Source organism: Podarcis melisellensis (assembly GCF_964234715.1).
Source record: "Podarcis melisellensis genome assembly, chromosome: 3".
Lineage (NCBI taxonomy): Eukaryota > Metazoa > Chordata > Lepidosauria > Squamata > Lacertidae > Podarcis > Podarcis melisellensis.
In genome coordinates this window covers 97,845,308-97,866,729 of record NC_138530.1, presented here as the reverse complement: position 1 = coordinate 97,866,729, position 21,422 = coordinate 97,845,308, and the positions used below count along the sequence as shown (strand labels likewise).

Below are 21,422 nucleotides of genomic sequence, written 5' to 3'. Positions count from 1 at the left end.
GTCTGGTGCGTCTTATAGAGCGAAAAATACGGTAACTGCTCAGTCCTTCCATTGCCAAAAAGTATAGGACCAAATCAAGATAATTCCAGATTAGAAATAAGTGCAGTTTTTCAAAAATAAAAATCTTTATCAGTTTTAAGAGACACCAACCCTGCAGTTCCTACCAATTTTAAAGAAAAACCCATATAGCTAAACATTTCACAACCATGACCATTTTTAAGTGATGTTTTATAATGATGCGATATTTCACACCACTTAAATGATGCCTTTTATTATAGGATCTTCTGCTTTCGTTGGAAACAGTAAATTTTAACATTAACATTTTGTAAGGAATGATCACGCATTTTAAGACTCTATGGGCCTTTTCTGAAGTAAAGTTGTTACTTGCTTTAAGCAGCTGTCCCTGGGATAAAGGTCAAATATTCGCTGAATGATAATCCTTAAAAAATATATATTAAGCACATGGTGAAGATTCCAACGGAGCCCTGTTTCACACACAACCTCCTTCCGGCAGCATGAGAGGGCATCAGCAGGAATGAAATGTCTCTGCAAGCCTCCCAATTCCTCATCCATCCCTCCTGCATTCATACAAGCTGCTTCTATGCCCAAGTCACTTGAATTGGGCAGAGGGGAAACATGGGAAGGGTACATGGGATGGGTGCTAGAAACTGTAACGCCCACTTGTTGTGTGAACATTTATGGGGAGTGGAAGGTGGGAAAACAGAGCCCCACTGGGTCCATTGGAAATTTCCATGGGTGGATGTGCTGCCTGAAGTCAATGTACACCATAATACAGGATCTGTTTGTATGTTTCTCCGAGCTAATATGAAACACATCAGTGCAGTAAATTAATCTGCATGTGTTTATAAAATAAATGCACCTTTTAAATATTTCATGGTTGGAAGGCTTCACTTAGAAGATGAAAGACAAAATGCATTTCAGAGCATCTGAGAGCAATTGTGGCATCTGCAGGGTGGAGATTTGAGCAGAAAACCCGGGTAGCTACAAAGAGTGTTACTGAATGCTATTGGATCAGCCACTGTCCAACCCAGAGGTTTTCAACCTTTCTGAATCCACAGCTCCCTTGACCAAGTACCGTATTTTTCGCTCTATAGGACACACTTTTCCCCCTCCAAAAATTAAGGGGAAATGTGTGTGCGTCCTATGGAGCAAATGCAGGCTCCCTGGCTTTAGCGATAGCAACGCAAAGCCTCCGAAGCACAGAGGGAGCGCTCCCTCCGCGCTCCGGAGGCTTCGCGTTGCTTTCGCTGAAACCTGGAGAGCGAAAGGGGTCGGTGTGCACCGACCCCTCTCGCTCTCAAGGCTTCAGGTTCCTTTCACTGAAGCCAGGAGAGCAAGACTCTCCTGGCTTCAGCAGAGAGGGAGAGCTGTGCAGCGCCCCTTCAGCTAAGAGGGAGGAGAAATGGAAGGGGCTCCGTTTCTCCTGCTGCTTCGCTGAAGGGGCGCTGAGCAGAGAGGGGGAGAAATTTTTTTCTTGTTCTCCCCCTCTAAAACAAGGCGCGTCCTATGGTCTGGTGCATCCTATAGAGTGAAAAATACGGTACATTCTTTCTGTGGCTCCCCTGTGGGGAAACGTGCTCCAAGCCTCAGAAGCCCAGTTATGTCAACCCTTGCCTGCAGAGCCAGCAAGCCCTCACCTCTTTTTGAACACCCTCCTCTCCTCTCCCCTGGCCAGCACCTGAAGCACCATTCACCTGCAAAGCATGTAGCCAGGGCTGCTGCAACAAACAGCTGGGGAAGCCTTTGAGAGGCAGAGACATGAGAGGGCATCAGAGGAAGGAGGGAAGGAAAGAAAGAGGGACAGAGGCCAGTGTTGCCTGCGGTACCCGAGCATCATTCAAGGCATCCCAGGGTGCCACGGCGCAATAGTTGAAAACCACTGGTGTAACCTATCTCAGTGTTGTTGGAAGATGGAACGGGTGGGCTGCTTCATGAAGAAAGAATGGGATAAAAATCAGATAGATTGCAAAAGTAAGTGATTCACTTTTAATTTGGGATTAATTTCCATTGGGATTTATTTCCACATAAGCATGCATGAGCTTCATCTATTTGGCAAGAACACGTGCTGGAATATGCTCCATAAAACTCAATGGCTAGGATCCAAAAAACCAAGAAAATAGTTCTCCCAGCAGGGAGATGCTTGGGGTTTGCTTTCCTCCAAAAGCAACCTCTCCCCCTTCCACGTGTTATCAGGGCAAACTTGTGTTTGGAACTGAAGGGGCTTTCAACAGTAGTGGTTAGCTCTTCAAAGGACAGAAGGAAAACATTTGCTGGGCTAGTGTAAGCCTCTTGTGTAAGCCCAAGTGGGTTGTTGTTTTTTAGGCAAGCTTACAAAGCTTAGTCAAATTTTAAATTGACTGAAAATAATTGTTTTGATGCAATCCATATTGGAAGCCAATATGCTGGGACTGCCTGCAAGCCTGAAGGCTGATATTCTTCTGAGAACATTCTGCCTGGCAAGCAATTACTCAGCATAAGATTTAGAATGAAAACAAACAAACCAAAAGTATATGGCCTCTCTGTACAAAAGGAACTTGACAGGTGAATTATTAACTACAATAAATCAGTCTCGTTTGCAACCTAGGGTGCTGCCTGGGCAGAATGGAAATCACCTTGTCTAAGCAAACTTCTCGTTTCCTTATGCGAAGAATGGAAGAGCTATTTCTTGCAGAAGGATTCCGGACATCAAAGCGAAATATCTCAATTGTGTGCAAGAAGCTTCAAGTAAACCACATTTGGCTTTTCAGTGACTTGATTTGCAGTTAACAGCAGTGATCTGAAACGAACTGAAATCTCCCCTACAAAGAATTCACAGGTATGTTCATTCATGCCAATTTGCCAAGATTTGAATGAATGAGTTACAATACAAAACCATGATTGAAAGTCAGCAGTTATGTTAAAACCAAAATTGATAATTATGATGTGTCATATATATATATATATATATATATATATATATATATATGCACAACTTTACAAAAAAAGAAGCAAAATTCAGATTTGAATTGATGCATTGATTTGTTTGTTTTAGTTAACCTCTAAACCCAAAATGTACATATAGGAGGCTTTCTACTCCCACTATGTACATATGGGAGACATTTAACTTTTTTTAAAACCTTGAAATCTGGATTCTGTTAAATCACACACTGTGGATGCAACTTCCTAAGGCTGTACAATGCCATGTCTTCAATAAAGACTCCATTAAATGTTAAAAAGGGGGAAAGGAGGGAGGATACTGTGACCTGGCTCTATAGTCCACTGCTTCCAACACAAGAAGCATTGTTTCTTTCCCCTGTTAATCTTCCTAAAAGGTATACTCTCTGAATGGGGACTGCCAGCAGCTTTTCTTCTGGTAATTACTATGAGCATCCAAGAAAAGAAAGCCAAGAGGTCAGGGAGGCAAAAAAAGAAAAGAAATATCCCCCTTTTCCAAAGATGCATATTTACAAAAAGGACCATTTCATAGCTGAAATTCCTTTGAAAGTTGCTGCTTTCCTGAATTTTATATATATGTATCTCCAAAATACTTCTAGACTGGAAAGTGGCACGGGCATTGCACAACAATTAATCTATTTTAGCAGCTTTGCAATGACTGCTTTGTATCTGTGCTGAGAGGTGAGCCATTTCCTATGTGAACTATGCTAGAGAGCTCTGAGAGGCTACAGCCAGCTAGCCAACGCTTTAGGTGGGACACCATCCCAATTCTCCATCCATAGTGGTGCATGCACGTGTTAATTTGGTAAACTTCTGACAGTGGCTTTCTGTTTGTTTCTTTCGGTGCAAAGGGGCTGTTACACACTTTTCGCCTTGGATTAGCCTCTGCAAGTTAAACTGCAGCCCCAACCACTACCACCACCAATGAAGGCTGGAGACCATGCACCTGCTCTGACCCTTCCCTTGGCAGAGGCCTGGTCCTGCCAATATTCATCAGAGCAAAGCACTGAGAGAAACTCCAGCCGGCCTTCCCAGAGCTAGGTCAGTTCTCATAACGTCAGAGGACTTTCTGGCTCCCCCGTTTTCTCTTTCTCCGGCAGGGTAAGTACAAACGGGAGAAGGACCCCTTTAGTATCAAATGGGGCTTTGAGAAGTTCTGGCTCAAAGCTCCCCTTGAGTCCACCATCTGCTTCCACCTCGCCATTCTGGGACAGGGCAAAGCACAGCATTCCAGTCCGGTTGACACAGTAGATGGCGCTGCCCAAGGCGGCACAGCGGAATGGCTGCACCGGGTTGCCACTGGGGCGCAAGGAAGCACACTGACTCCAGTGCTTGGCCACTGAATTGTACCGGAAGACCTCCACCCCACCGGCCTGCCCCGGCTCCCCACGGCTGCTGCTCACGTCGAAGCGGTAGATGAAGTTCTTGTAGGACACCATGTCGGCGGAGCGTCGCCGGCTGCTGTTGTACGGGCACTCCTGCCACTCATCCCGCTTGGGGTCGTACTTGAGCAGGCGGTAGAAGAGAGACCCGCCCGACACGTAGATCTCCCCGTTGCAGGTGGTGGCTTCGTGAGCCACGGCAAAAGCCCCTTTCGGCAGAGGAGCCACCGGGCTCCACCGATCCGCCCGGGGGTCGTATTTCTCCACTGTGAAGAGACACTCGCCGCCCACCGCGTAGAGATAGCCGTCGAGGGCCAGCAACTTCAGCTGTGAGCGAGGCTGCCCCATGGGCTTCACCTGGCTCCAGGTGTCCGTCAAGGGGTTGTAGCAAAAGACCTTGTCGGAGAGCCTGGCGCGGGGTTCCCCCGGCCCTGTGGAGATGCCCCCGGCCAGGAAGAGGTAGTTGTAGAGCACGCACATGGCGCACCCCTTGGCGTTGGCCTCGTCGGGCAGCCGGGTCAGCACCCTCCACTCCTTGGCCGCCTCGTGGTAGCTGTAGAGCAGGTAGCCGCCGTCGTCCAGGGACACCACGGAGGAGGGGCTCTGCGGCCTGCTGCTCTCTCGGCTCTGCGGCCTGCTCCCGGCGTTGAGCCTCTCGAAGGCGTCGCTCACCTCGGCCACCAGCAGGCAGGGCTTGCCAGCGTCGAGGCGGCGCTGCAGAATCAGGTCCCTCTCGGCGCCGCTGAGGCGCCCGTAGACGGCCGGCTCGCGCAGCACCTGAAGGTAATGATCGCTCATGAAGCGGTAGGCGGCTTCGCGCAGCTCGGCCAGCCGCTGCTTCTTGGCCAGGGCCAGCAGCTGCAGGCAGTTGTCGAGGCGCAGCTGCGCCCTCATGGCCTCGGCGGCGCAGTGCAGGGCGCACGGCATCTGCAGCACCCGCGCGCCGCTCACCACCTCGGCCAGGTTGTCGTGGCGCACGTCGCCCATGCGCGCCGTGTACACGTAGTCGAGCAGCAGGCGCAGCGCCGCGTAGCTCACGCCCTTGACGCGCAGGATGTCCCTGGACGAGCGCGCGCGGAAGTAGTCGCTCTTGGCCGCCAGCACCGCCTTGTGCGCGCGGATTCGACGGCCCGACACCTCGATCACCAGGTCGGGCTCTTCCTCCGGCTGCGTCCCCCCCGGCGGAGAGGCGCATGGGTCCTGAAGGAGCCCTTCGCCGACGGCCTGCGCGGCAGCCGGAGGGGACGACGGCGGCTGCTGCGACGACGACGACGGCTGGCTGCTGCTACTGCTGCTGCTGCCTTCCCCTCCACCTTCCTCCTCCTCCGACTCGGACGCCGCGTTGTTGATCTCCCACTGGCTTTGCACCACGCGGCTGCCTCCGCCGCTGCCCGCCGACGACGGCGAGGAGGCTGCGTCGCGCTCGGGCGCCGGGGCTTTGTCTCCGGGAGAGCTGAAGCACAGCGAGGAGCTGAAGCCACAGGGCGCGGGCGATTCGGCGCTGGTTCCGCCGCTGCCGAGGATGCCGTCCTCGCCGTCTGCCGCAGCGCGCCGCTCCATCGGGGCGGACGGCGGGCTGCTCCTCGCCGCCGCTTGCTCGCCGCCGGCAGCTTTCTTCGGGGACGCTAGCTGCGCCGCCGGCTGCGCCATCTCCATCTCCCCGCAGCGCGCCTCGACCTCGCCGACAGTCCCATTCTCACCTGGGGGAAGGACACAAGACAGCGCTGAGTTCTCCATCGGCCCTCGGAGGGCTCTCGCCTGCCTGCTAGCCAGCCAGCCAGCCCTCTCTCTCTTTCTCTGTCTCCTGCTTCTCTTGCCCTCCCTCGCAGGCACCTCCTTTTCCTCCCACTGCCTCCCCTCGTGCTGCCTGGCAGCTCTGGAGGCAACTGCGGACGCTCGCTTTTGCTCAGCTCTTAGCTTGGGTTGGGTTTTTGTTGGTTTTTTCCCTTCCCCTTGGCGCTTGTTCAATTTCCGCACTAGTTTCCCAGCCGTCGGGCTTCTCTCAGCAGCTAGAGAGCCGCTCACCGCTGAACTTTTGAACTGCCGAAGGGTGTATGTAGTTCAGCTCGCGCTGTTCGCGGTCACAATATCACGGAGTGGCATTGCAAAGCCTACATATAATATAGTAAATTATCGCAGGTCCTAGGGAGGTGGGGCCGGAAGATCTGTGCAGGGGATTTCCTGATACCCAGCCAGTGCCGTAGCGTGGGTTGTCAGCACCCGGGGCAAGGCAAGTAATTTGTGCCCCCTAACCGTGGATTTGCGCCCCCTAACCCTAACCCCCAGATGTTGCGCCCAGCCCGGCCCCTGCACCCCCCACGCTACGCCACTGTACCCAGCCCCTATTCTTCCAAAGTCATTTTATGGCACCCTCAAGATGGCTTTATATCTTCTCAGTAAATCACATGGTTCTGCAGTGGATCGGAAGTGGTTATCCACTTTCCTCATTTCCAACCTGAATATTTCTGTAAGCCTGTCTACCCTATTAGCAAAGTCTTGTTCTCACCCTGTCAAATCAAACTTAACATTCTGCACCAAGGCAAATTTAACCTCTGGCGATTATACAATCTAAGCAGAGCTTAGTGTGTTTACATGATTTCTTCCTCCGAGTTCCTACACTCCATGCTCTGAGCCAGCTTTTAGATTTCACCTTACTTTCAAACTGAACTGTATAGTCTTGAGAACTGAAAACTTGCCGCTTTAGAAATGGAAGCAGTATACCTATTGTCAATTGATGCTCTGGTTAAAAAAATCTACACCATCCTACCTTTAATATTTATAAGGGCTATTTCTGCACAAAAGTACAGTAATGATCTGATGGTCATGGGCCTACTCAGAAGTAGCCTGAGTTCACCAGCATTTACTTCCAACTAAAGGTGCATTGGTTTGCGGTGAGATAGCTTCTTCGCCAGATCCTATCTGTTCTTACTGAGAAGTAAGTTCCATGAGTTTTTTGATGGGATCTGGCTTCCATATGAGCACACATTATTTTGCAGCCTCAATTGCACCGAGAAAACTGCAGACTTAAGCAGGAAAGCAATGAGTCCAGCAGCCAATTCATACAATATCAGTAGAGCACAAAGTTCAGTTCGGAGCCTGTGGAATGAGTTTGGTCACACACTGAAACAGTAGTACCTCTTTAAATGCTTTGATGCATAACTAAGACTCCAATCTGTGTGGGGGGAGACTTGACTATACAATTTGCAGTTTGGAAAGACTTCTGAGAACTGGTAACTTGAGTGCCCAGCAAAGCTATTATGCAAATAAAATTCAGCTCACCTAAGACTGCATCTTCCAATCACTCTTGTACGTGGCCCTGCTTTTTGAAGGATGACCAGTAGCAAACAACACCAAACAGGAACCATTGGTGGTGTAGTGGTTAGAGGACTAGGACCTGGGAGACTAGGGTTCAAATCCCCACTTGTCCATGAAGCTCACTCGGTGGCCTTGGACCAGCAACTGCCTCTCAGCCTAATCTACCTCCCAGGATTGTTGGGGGGATGAGGGGTGGGAGAACTATGGAAGCCACCAGGCTCCATGGAGCAAAAAAGGTGGGATATAAATGCAGCAAATGAATAAATAAAATAAATGTTGACATTGTAGTGCTGTATATGATCAGCCACTACTATCCTCTCGATACTGCTGTATGTGCATCAGTTGTGAATGGAAAGAGAGCAAGGCATTCAGAGGACCCTATGGCACCACACATATTGTTGGGCACCAATTCACATCAGTCTGACCTTGAGTATTTTTCAAAGGTGATGCCAGAGTGGGCAGCCATCCATCAGGGATGCTGTAGTTGCTCTGCTGCATCGAGCAGACCCTACATCAAGCAGAGTTGGACTTCTAAAGTTACCGTCTATCTCTGATGGCAAGACTGCACAGCCTTTAAGCAGGAACCGATTTAGCCCTGGGTTATCAGTCTCCTATTTAAACTGTGGTTTGCCCATAGTATAAGCCTATGGAAAGATGGGTCTATATTATAAAATTATAAAATTTTTGCTGACATTTTAGCAAAAAGACTGAAAGTAGTTTTGATGGAGGAGATTCATGGGGATCAAGCAGGCTTTCTCCCCGAGAAGACATTTATCAGACAATGTAAGGAACTTAGTCGATATTTTGGAACAGTTGGAAGAGAACATTAGCACTAAAGCAGTTCTGATATTTGTGGACGCGGAGAAAGCCTTTGATAATATTTCTTGGAGTTTTATGATAAAAAATCTACAGGGGATGGGGGTAGGTCAAGGGTTTGAAAACGGTATAAGTGCGATATATTCTGAACAAAAGGCAAAATTAATTGTAAATAATGTGGTTACAGAAGAGTTTACCATTGAAAAAGGAACACGACAGGGATGCCCAATCTCTCCATTACTTTTTATATCGGTCCTGGAGGTCTTGCTGAATATGATCAGAAAGGACCAGTTGGTTAAAGGAATACAGGTCGGAGCGAAACATTATAAACTGAGAGCATTTGCAGATGATTTGGTACTTACATTACAAGAGCCTGAATCCAGTACTAAAAGAGTTTTAGAATTAATTCAAGAATTCGGTCAAGTGGCAGGATTTAAACTGAATAAGTGTAAAACGAAGGTTTTGGAGAAAAATTTAACAATAACGGAAAAAGAAAAGTTTCAGAACGAGACAGGGTTAATGGTGGTTAAGAAAGTGAAATATCTGGGTATAAATATGACATCTAAAAATCTGAACTTATTTAAAGATAATTATGAGAAAACTTGGACGGAAGTAAAAAAAAGATCTAGAAATTTGGTCAAATATGAAGCTTTCCTTGTTAGGTCGTATTGCTGTTATAAAAATGAATGTATTGCCCAGAATGTTGTTTTTGTTCCAAACATTACAAATATTGGACAAAATGGATTGTTTCAAGAAGTGGCAGAAAGATATTTCCAAATTTGTCTGGCAGGGCAAAAAGCCAAGAATAAAATTTAAGATACTAACTGATGTGAAAGAAAGGGGTGGATTTGCCCTGCCAGACCTTAAACTGTATTATGAATCAGCGGCTTTCTGCTGGTTGAAAGATTGGCTACTCCTTGAGAATACTGATATATTGGACTTGGAAGGCTTTAATAATTTCTTTGGGTGGCATGCATATTTGTGGTATGACAAGGTTAAAGTTCATAAAGGATTTAAAAATCATATTGTCAGGAAAGCATTATATAATGTCTGGATTAGATACAAAGATCTGTTGGAAAGTAAAACTCCGAGGTGGTTGTCGCCAATGGAAGCAAAAGCCGTTAAAAAACTTAATATGGAGGCTAATTGGCCGAGATATTGGGAAATGTTGGAGCAAGAGGGGGACAGATTGAAATTGAAAAGCTTTGAGATGTTAAAAGGGAAAGTAAGAGATTGGCTTCACTATCACCAGATAATGGAAGTCTTTAAAATGGACAGGAAAATTGGCTTCCAGGTGGAAAAATCAAAATTAGAAACTGAACTGTTAGAACCCAGTACTAAGAATTTGTCAAGAATGTACAACCTGCTGTTGAAATGGAATACACAAGATGAAATGGTCAAATCGGCAATGATTAAATGGGCACAGGACATTGGTCATAACATTATGTTTGCTGACTGGGAAAAGTTATGGACCACCGGGATGAAGTTCACGGCATGTAATGCCTTGAGAGAAAATATTATGAAAATGATCTATAGGTGGTACATGACCCCAGTCAAACTGGCTAAAATATACCATTTGCCCGATAACAAATGTTGGAAATGTAAGGAAATGGAAGGATCGTTTTACCACCTTTGGTGGACGTGCCCTAGGATTAAGGTCTTCTGGGAAAAGATCTATAATGAACTGAAGAAGGTACTTAAGTACACCTTTACTAAAAAACCAGAGGCCTTTCTCCTGGGCATGGTTGGCCAATTGGTGTTAAAGAAAGATAGAACTTTTTTTATGTACGCCACAGCAGCAGCAAGAATACTCATCGCAAAATACTGGAAGACACAGGAGTTACCCACCGTGGAAGAATGGCAGATGAAGGTGATTGACTATATGAGCCTGGCGGAGATGACGAGTAGAATTCGAGACCAGGGAAGAGAAACCGCGGAAGAGGACTGGGAAAAATTTAAGGACTATTTAAAGAAATATGCAAAAATTGGTGAAAGATAGGTTGGTGCTGAATGGGAAGATAGGGGTTAACTGCGGTAATAGATAAGAGAATGAAAATGAGAGTTATTAAGATTAAGTTGAAACAAGCTGGGGATTTGCTTAAAATTTATTGACAGGAGAATGCAGCAAGGGGAGGTATGAGGAAGTCGAGAAAGTAAGGCACATGAAACTAAGATTCAGAAGTATATCTGTTTTACGTTTAATTGTTTTGTATTTGTTTGTGTTGAAAATGTGGTGGAAACTTTAATAAAAATTAATTTAAAAAAAAAGAAAGATGGGTCTATAAAGGCAGAATAATGCTATCTAAGGCTAGTGGATCCAACAGGTCAGCTAAGTGGTTAACTCATTAAATCATCTACTTGTGATCAAGGGACTCTGACTTCCCCCCTGCAATGGTGCAGGATCCTTGTATACACACGTACATACACACACACAAACACATGCAAAGGAAGGATAATTCTGCAGAGTGCAGCTTTTACAGACACTGCATTAATGCAATGGGAAAAGCTGGACCTCATGATGGCCTGGTGATACAAATGTTTAGTTGGAACTATTGATCAGTTAATATTTGCTAATTGGTTGACAGCTGAAACTTATAAGAAGAAGTTAATGGATGGTTCTGCTACCTGAAGCTCTTGTGATCGATGGCATCCTCAGTGCTCCTTCAATGGACTTGAGAATGTGGTCCTTTATTATAGTAATAATAATTATTGACTATCAGTGAGCATTGAATATCGTCATTCCAGAATATATTTCTGCAGTTATTTCAGTGGAATAAATTAATGGCAATACTGTACATTTTCAGAACATTTTAAGGGGAGGTTCTGCATCAATCTCCCCCTTGGGTCAGCAAGCTGGCACGGGAATTTCCTTCAGTCAGTGTCAAAAAGGTATTCCATTTCTCACCGATTCACTGTGCATCTTCCGACCCACCTATATGATAAAAACAGTTTTGGTTATCGTTCAGTTTTAAAAATGAAACAATTCTACATGTATTTTGTCTGAACTGATTTCCCCAAAGTACACTTTTATATCATTACAGTGGTACCTCGGGTTACATACACTTCAGGTTACAGTCTCTGCTAACCCAGAAATAGTACCTCAGGTTAAGAACTTTGCTTTAGGATGAGAACATAAATTGTGCTCCGGCGGCGCGGCAGCAGCAGGAGGCCCCATTAGCTAAAGTGGTGCTTCAGGTTAAGAACACTTTCAGGTTAAGAACGGACCTCCAGAACGAATTAAGTATTTAACCTGAGGTACCACTGTACTGTAGTTTAGTTTCCTTTAATAGTGGATTCTGTATCCCATAAGCTAAACCAACTTTCTTTTTCTAGGTGTTCCTCTAATACAGTATAGGACCCAAAACTGCTGTTTGTTTTAGAGTTTGCCTACTACTTACTGGAATAGAAGATTATAATGCTCCTATCCGCTAATTAGGAGTGTTCCATCCTACATATTTGGTGAAACACATCTACTGGGCAATTAATCCAGCAGGCATGGATGTGAAGTTTACATTTCCACCCACATCAAAAGATGCATCCAGCCCATGCAATGGGACCAAAATGAATACTGCATTCAAACCTGTAAACCTAAATACAGCCATTCTTTGAAATATCACATAATAACACTGTGATCCTCTGCTCACTTTCCCTGGAGGAGACTGACTGATTTTATAAAATTAAGGGTCAAACTAGACATGGCATTTTTCACATCATTTGCCCTTTCATAGTTGTTTAAAAGAAGAAGCTGACATGGCTGGACCCCAAGTTGGACTGCGATTATGGCCTGGCAGGAGAGGGGAGATAACCCTGTATCCCCCTCCATCAGAATCTCCCCCATTTATGCAATGGGAGGAAAGGTTCCATGAGAAGTGAAAGGAAGGATATCGATGTAAGAAAATAAATAATGGTTTGGTGCTGAGCTGAGACCAACAGTTAAGTTGGATACTCAAATCTGTTATCTAAAATTATAGCCCAGCATTAAAATACGCATATTGATAGTTTGCCTCGAATGGTATCCCAAGCATGTACAGTGGTACCTTGGGTTAAGTACTTAATTCGTTCCGGAGCTCTGTACTTAACCTGAAACTGTTCATAACCTGAAGCACCACTTTAGCGCAATTTCTGTTCTCATCCTGAAGCAAAGTTCTTAACCTGAAGCACTATTTCTGGGTTAGCGGAGTCTGTAACCTGAAGCGTATGTAACCCGAGGTACCACTGTATTTGCAAAAGCAGCTAATTTCAGCATTTGAGCCATAAGGATCCCAAGTTATTCAACTGACTTACAAATCTGGTTAGTTTAAAGTAGCAGTTCAGGGTATTCTTTATCATGGTTTTACCAATTGTCCAAAAATCACGGCACCTTGCAGGGTTTTTTTTTTTTATAGAATACCCAATAACTTCATAGCAGAGGTTGTAACTCACATTCACCAATTTTATCTATATTTTGTTTTCCATTCTCATTTTTATTTGACATGTAAAACATGCAAGTCAGTTATCTTTTGCCAGCAGTGAATTTCATTTCAGGTGGTTTTGGTCCCATGGTTTTGTTTTCTTTTCTTGCATCCACAGTTCATTTTTCAGGATTTACTCAGTTTGCCTTCCTCACCAGAAAGAAAATCATTTTCCTTGGAAAGTTTGTGGTCCAGGTTTGGCAGATGCTTTACTTTCCAAAAAGTCGCTTTCATTTTTAATTTCCAAACTCAGTTTCCAGTCTAGGCTGTGCTTACGAAACAAGCCGATCCTGCAAAGTCCTCTTCATCGAAGCTTTGCAAAAATGAGAAAAAAACTCTTAAGCAAGTACATGCAGGACTCCTAAAGCTTCTTAAATATAGAGCAAAACCTGAGCATGCACATGCATGCACACACCAACCAAATCAAATCCAGCTTTAATGATTAGTTTGCATGATGTGCCCACAGAATCTTACTACATACGCGGGGGAAAGCTTGTGGTACATTTCTGTTAAAGATGGAGAGCCTAGCCTGTCATCTGTGAAACATTTCATTTATTAAATAAGACTTAACGAATTTGTAGATTTTTGTTGTTGTTACTGCTGTTGATTTAGTCCGGGATGAATGGAAATGTAAGAAGACAGCGGACATGGAACCTCCAGCAACCCTGAATTGTGCTGACAGTCTTGGCGGTGAGTCACTAGCAATATCCTGGACCCGTGCCCCCTCAACGAGCAAACAGAGACTTAAAATTGGCAAAGAAAGTCTTGGCAAACATAAGCAGCCTTCTGAGATTGCATTTTGAGCAAGAGAAGTGTTGTTAATATACATACGGAAGGTCATATTTCCTAAGCACTTGCCTACCTATGCATTTCTTCGCCACATGTTCCCCAGTTTTGCTTTTTCCTGTTAAAACAGCACGGCCCTTTCACCAAACATCAGTCTCATTGCTGGACGGAGATTCCACGTTGCCCAGCCACACTTAGATGTGAATGTGACAGGCACAACTCATTAGAATCAAAAGGTGTATAACCTTCTCTAATAATAATAATAATAATAATAATTTTATTTATACCCTGCCCTTCCCGGTTCAGAAAACTGGGCTCAGGGCAGCTAGCAACAAATTTAAAACACTTAATTGATGCAACAAAAAAAGGGCATAAAATACAGTATAAAACATGAATAACAATAAATTCAGAATTCAAAAATCAATTTAGGGGGGAAATCCATCCAATAAACATTAGATGATCACCAGAGCTAGCTGGCTAAATTAGTCCTATTTGGGCCAGCGAGGAGACCAGGGGAGAATTAGCTGTGGGATCTCAAAGTGGGTAATCTTCATAAAAAGGGGAAGGGGGAGGGAAGGAAGGGGAATAAAAGATCAGGCTAAGTTCAAATTAAAAGCCAGGCTCTGTCTTACAGGCCCGGCAAAAGGAGGTTAAATCCTGCAGGGCCCTGGTCTCATGGGACAGAGCATTCCACCAAGTTGGAGCCATCACTGAAAAGGCCCCGGCCCCGGTGGAGGATAGTCTGACTTCCTTAGGGCTCGGGACCTCTAAACTATGGACCTTAAGGTCCTCTGCGGGGCATACCAGGAGAGACGTTTGTGTCTCCTTGGTTTTAATGGAACTTTTTATATAGGAATCTGCCTTATACCAGATCAAGCTATCCATGTGGCTCACTGTCTACTCTGATAAATGTCACTCCCATTACCTTCTATCCTTTTTAAAACTGGAGATGTCTGAGATTGGACATGGGATCTTCTTTGTGAGAAGCATGTGTTCCACCACAGAGCTATTGGTCCTCCCCAAATGGAATTTAAAGCTATCCAGGTATGAAGCAATGGGTTTTTCTGTTTTGCTTATGGAAGCACTACCAATAGTTTAGTCCCATAATGAGAACTGGACACATAAGAGCTGGAAGGGATCAATGCAGGAACATGCAACTGTTCCATGTTTGATCAGACCTGCAACCTTGGCATTATCAGCACCACGCTGTCACGAACTGAGCTATCCAGGCTGACTTACAGAAGGTTTATTCTCCAAGTCTCAATAGTGTGGCCCATTAAAAACCTTTAACTTTACAAAGCAGTGGCTCTCAAATGCTCTTGTCAACAAGACTGTGGATACAGGTTTGTAAGACTAATATTTGCTAAGATCTTACATTTCCAGAAATGTTTTTAAATTATTGGATATAGCAAACTGTCCTTCATATAAACATAGAATAAAACAAGCAAACAATGTCAAATAAAACAAAATTGAGAAGACCTTTTACAGCATAAAGGCACTGACTCAGGCTGAATCCAGACATAGTCATGCTTAGAGTAAATGATGTTAATAATTTGAGGGTCTACTCTAAGCAGGACTAACTTTAGAGCCAACAGAAACAATTTTTAGTCCTGCTAATGTCAACATGAACAAGTTAAAGCATGTGCTGAACTCCCAATGAAACTGAGGGTGTTTCGTACCCGAAAAAGATGTTTTAGCTGAGTCAACATGAAAATGAAAAGCTGTATTTTGCTTTGTTTTTTAAAACTGTCCCATCACCAAACATTTTTGAGAAACTGCCTCATGGGAAATTTTAGGAAGGAAGGGTTTTTTATTTGGTTTAAGTAAAGTAGCGGTCAAAACTGCACTTTGAGCAATTTGACTTAACTACAGGATGTGTCTTAAAGAGATTGTGTCATTACATCTACTCTCAAAGTGCTTATTAAACTTCTTCATTATCCATAACTGGTTGTATTATTATACTCCCAGAGTGCTTGAGAAAAGTACATTTATTCCATCTCGTAAGTATGAATTTCTCCAAACAATCTCTATGACAACAAAAACTAAGCTCCCAGGAATAAATTTCCCTGATTAGGACCACACATGCATAACTACACAGAGAATAAGTTCCGGTGTGTGTGTGTGTGTGTGTGTGTTCAGAGAACAAACAAGCTGCATAGCCCCCAAACCTCCTGAGTCCTGAGCCATCTCAACAAGGCATTTTATTACAAAGTAATGCCAGCCTATCATTGTTTGTAAGGTGAGAATTTAATTCAACCCCTGATCAGGTCCTTCTTTCTTCTTTCTGAAAACGCTATGGAACAAACCTCTCTCGAAAGGCAGGTCAAGCTGTGTGTCTTTGTTTCCTTCTGGAGAACTCTCATTTTGAAGCATGAGTTTAACACTTCAGCCTTAAGCAGGCATTCAAATTACTTTTGCACAAACATTCACATGAAGGAGAGGGCTGCCCAGCCCAGCCCTGCGCAGCACATCACTTCCATCCCATTTACATTAGTTCCATCCCTTCCATTAGTTTGAGGGCAACAGTTTGATGCAGTGAGCCTCCTCTAACCAATAAGTCTCCTCAGGTGATTTAAAACAGCTACCGTAAATTGCATAGAAATAAAGAAGTCTCCATGATTCAGACTCGGGAGCATCTTTGGATGGTGGTGATGGGAGCATCTTTGGATGCGTAGAAGGACTTAGGAGGGAAAAAACCCTTCTCTCTCCATTTTCTTTTTCTTTCTCTTGTGATTCCTGTGGCACCTCACTGTTCTCCTCACTGGCTGTGTCATTTCCCCCTCTCTCCCTTCTGCTCCTATCCTCCCTACTTCCCTCTCTACCCTCTTGGTCACTCAGCTTTCTGTTCAGCTGCTCAGGTACCAACCTGAGCCTTGAAGAACACCCAGAGCTGAAAGTGAGATAAAACACCACTTTTCCAACTTCATCTCTATGCTGCTTCATCTCTATGTGTTTCAAGGGCGGACAAGGTAAACAACCCTCGCCATCTCGTGACAAAGGAGACAGAGGGGTGACCAGAGGCTACACAAGCACCAGGGGAAGTGTTCAAAAGTGTTGGTGAGCCTCAGAGAGCCCATGCATCCAGCCCACACACTGTCCAAATGTTTGCTTCTAGTGTGCTGAACAGAAACATACATCACCTCCCTCTCCCTGAACCTTGCATCTTGGAACTGGTCATAATAAAGGTGCTGTTTGAACACTGGCATTTTCCAGTCAGCTAACCACCACTGAAGGTGCTTCAGTATCCTTTAACTTAGCAGTCAATTACTCTAGCATGATGCAGCAGGATTTCACAGTGCGAAACCTTATCCACTAAACAGCTCAGCACTGACTACAAAACCTAGCCAACATGAGCAGGCATAATTTTTATTATGTTCTATCAACATTGCAGATCAGGAGATTTTATCAGCTGACCTTAATAATAATTCAAGGATTTTGAAAAATGAAGGCAGAGCCAAGAGTCTCCCTTTCAATTCTCCCTTTCTCCTTTATGACTGCCCAGATTTACCTTGCTAATTTGCCGTTCTTTGTTGTTGTTTAGAATCATAGAATTGCATAGTTGGAAGAGACCCTGGAGACTCATCTGGTCCAACCCCTGCAATACAGGAATCTCAACAAGCGGTCTCCCATCCAATTTGAAACCATAGAGGACCCTGCTTAGCATTACAAATGTGCTAGCAGTTTTATTCCCACATCACTTTCCATAGAAAAGTGAGGTCTGCAAGAAACAGACCTAGAAATCTTGTGGCGAGTGACTTAACATGATGTAATCTTGGCACAACTCTAGCCAGGTACTGGGCCCAAAAAAAGCAAACAAATTTATCATGGATTATCAGAGAAAGGCTGACCTTGGGGATGTCATAGCAATCAGAAAGAGAATTCAAAGCAATGGTTTAAAATATACTTGTCTGCAAAAACTGTACTGAACAGCCCATCTGCTGAGGAATGCAGTCAGTAGTAATGTCCATTTCTTTTGTTCCCAGGGAGGAACTAAACAGGCAAAAATAGGGATTTGGGGTATTTGTCATGGTTGGTCAATGAATTCAGGTTAGAGGTAGAATGAATAGATAGATAGATGCCCTCAGCCAGGATTGTGGAGATTTCCCTGAATAAATTCTAATTTTTTGCATCAAACTAGAGGAAGTCATTTATTTATTAAATTCATAACCCATCCTTTCTCCTCGAGAAGCTCAGCGAGGCAATGATGACTACTAGCCACTCTCTGACCCAGCTGGGCCATAGTAGATGCTGGACTTTTCAGTGGAACCTTGTTAGTACTTATCAGTTCTGCAAAGGTAAAGGTAAAGGGACCCCTGACCATTAGGTCCAGTCGTGACCGACTCTGGGGTTTGGGCGCTCATCTCACTGCACCCACCACTGCAGGTGCTTCAGTATCCTTTAACTTAGCAATCAATTACCCTAGCATGATGCAGCAGGATTTCTCAGTGTGAAACCTTATCCTCTAAACAGCTCACGGCCAAGGGAGCCGGCGTACAGCTTCCGAGTCATGTGGCCAGCATGACTAAGCCGCTTCTGGCGAACCAGAGCATCGCATGGAAATGCCATTTACCTTCCCGCTGGAGCGGTACCTATTTATCTACTTGCACTTTGTGCTTTCAAACTGTTAGGTTGGCAGGAGCAGGGACTGAGCAACGGGAACTCACCTCGTTGTAGGGATTCGAACCGCCAACCTTCTGATCGGCAAGTCCTAGGCTCTGTGGTTTAACCCACAGCACCACCCGTGTCCCTTCAGTTCTGCAAAACTGATGATCAAATGTCAGTTCCAGTTTGGAGGGACGACTTCAGCAAGGAGATGAGTTAAATTCATTCTCATAATCTGTGCCCTCCTGTTCACCACCTTATAAGAAGAAATGAATATAGGAGTAACCATGCCATCTGGAAGCTCGATTCGAAATGACTATATGGACATCCACATTGATTTGAGATACAAGGGTGGGGGGGGGAGGTAGTCACAAAGAGGAAGAGATTTCTCCATTCCTTTGACACACGCATTCACACATTCCTGTGGTTCCCTATCCATGCTACCTTAATGGCGATGCAGACCAAACTGCTCCACTGCCCATTCATATAGCAAACAGGTCACCATGTATCACAGCACATTGTGCTCCATAGACAGTGACATCACTCTGCCCAGGTCTATGCAACCCCAGGTTGAGCAGACAACAGCAGCCTGTTCCCTGAGGATTTCCTCCAAAGAAAAGGATAGCAGGGACTGAAGGAGCCTAAGGCATTATTTGCATTCAACAAGCACTGTCTAGGATGGGAACTTTCAGCCTACCAAATATTATTGGACTACAACTCCCATAATGTCCAACCACTGGCCATGTTTGCTGAGACTGATGGGAGTTGTAGTCCAACAACACCCCTGATCTAGGAGCAGCACTTGTTGAGCTGTAACAGTTTGTTCCCCACTTCTGGGGCTTGGGCACATTTGCAAATAATAAAAACCAAAAACCTGCTGTGAGCCTCACACACACAAACATCACAACCTATATATTGGGAACAATGGAAAGCTTCTTTCAAGCCTAATTTTTGGTTTATAGTAAAAGAGAACTCTGTGTGTGCTATAGAAGGTATCCACAGTCACACAGGTGCCCATGAGTGCCATGTTCTCAACTCCTTTTTAGAGGCCATGGTTTACTCTGAGGGCCAGGAATAGAGAACCTGTGGCCCTCAAGATACTGGACTATAGAGCATATCACCCCTGACCTTTACGCTAAAGTGGCTGATGGGAGCCGGACCCCCAAATTAATGGAGAGCATCAGGCTCCTCATCCCTGATACAGACAGACAACAGTGTGCAGGGGATCGTGGGATTGGGAAACAAGTCATTTCTTCCCACCCAGTCCAACATAAGCAACCCCTTGTTATCCACCCTACTTGCTTTATACTAGCATTGCACAGGTTGTAGGGTCTCAGAGGTTTGATGGACAGGCATGTGCCTCTCTTCCAAGCTGCCAAGTGGCTTCTCCCTAACCCCCACAGAGCTCCACTGAACTTGTGTCCCACTTCCAAGAGAGTTTATGTAACAGACAGAGCTCCGGGCATCACTTGTCAAATTACATGCTCAGCATGAGGCTGCTGTTTTAAGGAAGGTTCCTTCTGAATAAACAATCTGGAAAATGCAGCCCTTGTCATTTAACTTGGAGACCGTGTGTGTGTGTGTGTGTGTGTGTGTGTGTGTGTGTGTGTGTGTCTAAAAATAGACTAATGGAAGCCTCCATTTGACTTGAGGAATAGAGACTCTATTTAACACTATAATTTGCACACTGGAGGAGGTGCCTACCAAGAATAACAAATAGTTATGCAGCCATACCTTAAGAGCAGTTTGCTCAGCACCCAGAAATAAACATCCTCATCCTGATTGGGCCTTTTGGCTGGGACACCTATGCCAACCACAAAATACTATTTGCCACTGGAAATTCAACGTGTGAATAATTAAAATCAGTTAATTTTGTCAAGTTAATTTGTCTAGAAAAGTATCATATTTTTACAGTGCTTTGCAATATTTCAGTAATAAGAATAAGAATAAGAATAAGAATCTATTATTTATTTATTTATTTATACAGGGACGCGGGTGGCACTGTGGGTAAAACCTCAGTGCCTAGGACTTGCTGATCGCAAGGTAGGCGGTTCAAATCCCCATGGCGGGGTGAGCTCCCATCATTCGGTCCCAGCTCCTGCCCACCTAGCAGTTCAAAAGCACCCGTAAGTGCAAGTAGATAAATAGGTGCCGCTTTACAGCAGGAAGGTAAACAGCGTTTACGTGTGCGGCGCTGGTGCCGGTTCACCAGAGCAGCTTTGTCACGCTGGCCACGTGACCCGGAAGTGTCTCCGGATAGCGCTGGCCCCCGGCCTCTTAAGTGAGATGGGCGCACAACCCTAGAGTCGGACACGACTGGCCCATACGGACAGGGGTACCTTTACCTTTACCTTTTTATTATTTATACCCTGCTCATCTGAAAACACGTGTGGGAAACACGTGTCACATGCTAAAAGAAAAGTTACTTCAGATATTCTCTTAAATAAACCAAAAAGTGCTTTTCTTCCACCACCTTATTATATACTAAAAATAGAATTACATGTAGAATTACGTTCATAATTCAAGAGCTCAGAGGGAGCTAACAAGAAGAATGTCTGGTTTTCTGTTCCATTGAAGGGAATGGATTCTTCAACTGCAACAGAGAGTTCATAGCTGTGAAACAGTATGATGGCTGTAGGATCCATCTCTAACGCAGCGGCAAAGGAAAAAGTAGGGTTGATGTGCTCTGTTACAGTGTGACCCTAAGCACATTCACCCAGAACTAAGTCCTACTGAGTTCAATAGGGTTTACTCCCAAGAGGAGGGCAGCCTTATGCTGCAATCCTGTATACACTTGAGTAAGGGCCACCAACTCAGTAGGACTACATTCTGAGTAAATGTGCAGTATTGCTGAGTAACAGCAATAAATTGCTGTTATTTAATCCTAATAGGTAGATGATAGATGATAGATGATAGATAGATAGATGATATAGATGTAAAATCTGCAACCTTCTGAGATCACTATGAGATTCTTTCACTGAAAACTTATCTTTAGAATTATTTAAATTAGAATGTTACCATGGACACATGTCCTCTGCTTGCACTAGATTCTTTACTCAGAGGTAAACCTAGGACAGTCCCAAATACTGTATAATTTGGCCTTCATGGAGAATGC

The 21,422-nt window shown here is 44.8% G+C and overlaps 1 protein-coding gene and 1 long non-coding RNA gene across 3 annotated transcripts; both read right to left on the bottom strand.

Moving 5' to 3' along the window:
* Nucleotides 1-237: 237 nt before the first annotated feature.
* Nucleotides 238-1,687, bottom strand: LOC309366412. Its single transcript, XR_014166700.1, has 2 exons — nt 1,561-1,687; nt 238-1,079 (listed from the first exon to the last, which is right to left on the bottom strand). It is a non-coding gene; the product is annotated as an uncharacterized lncRNA (long non-coding RNA).
* A 293-nt stretch (nt 1,688-1,980) lies between these two features.
* Nucleotides 1,981-11,536, bottom strand: KBTBD11 (kelch repeat and BTB domain containing 11). Of its 2 annotated transcripts, none has more exons than XM_081906229.1 (2): nt 11,094-11,536; nt 1,981-6,037 (listed from the first exon to the last, which is right to left on the bottom strand). In XM_081906229.1, exons 1-2 carry the CDS (start codon nt 11,116-11,118, stop codon nt 4,005-4,007), a joined length of 2,058 nt encoding a protein of 685 aa, XP_081762355.1. In that variant the 5' UTR covers nt 11,119-11,536; the 3' UTR covers nt 1,981-4,004. The 2 variants fall into 2 exon arrangements, with proteins under 2 accessions (XP_081762355.1, XP_081762356.1); XM_081906230.1 differs by having other exon boundaries at nt 11,265-11,535.
* Between the last annotated feature and the right edge of the window lie 9,886 nt (nt 11,537-21,422).

Bases quoted from the DNA above. Each gene is read 5' to 3' on its own strand.
- KBTBD11 (XM_081906229.1), bottom strand. From the start codon at position 11,118: ATGCCATCGATCACAAGAGCTTCAG. The intron at 6,038-11,093 runs GTAGCAGAACCA...TCCTTCCCCCAG, and splicing joins ATCGATCACAAGAGCTTCAG to GTGAGAATGGGACTGTCGGC.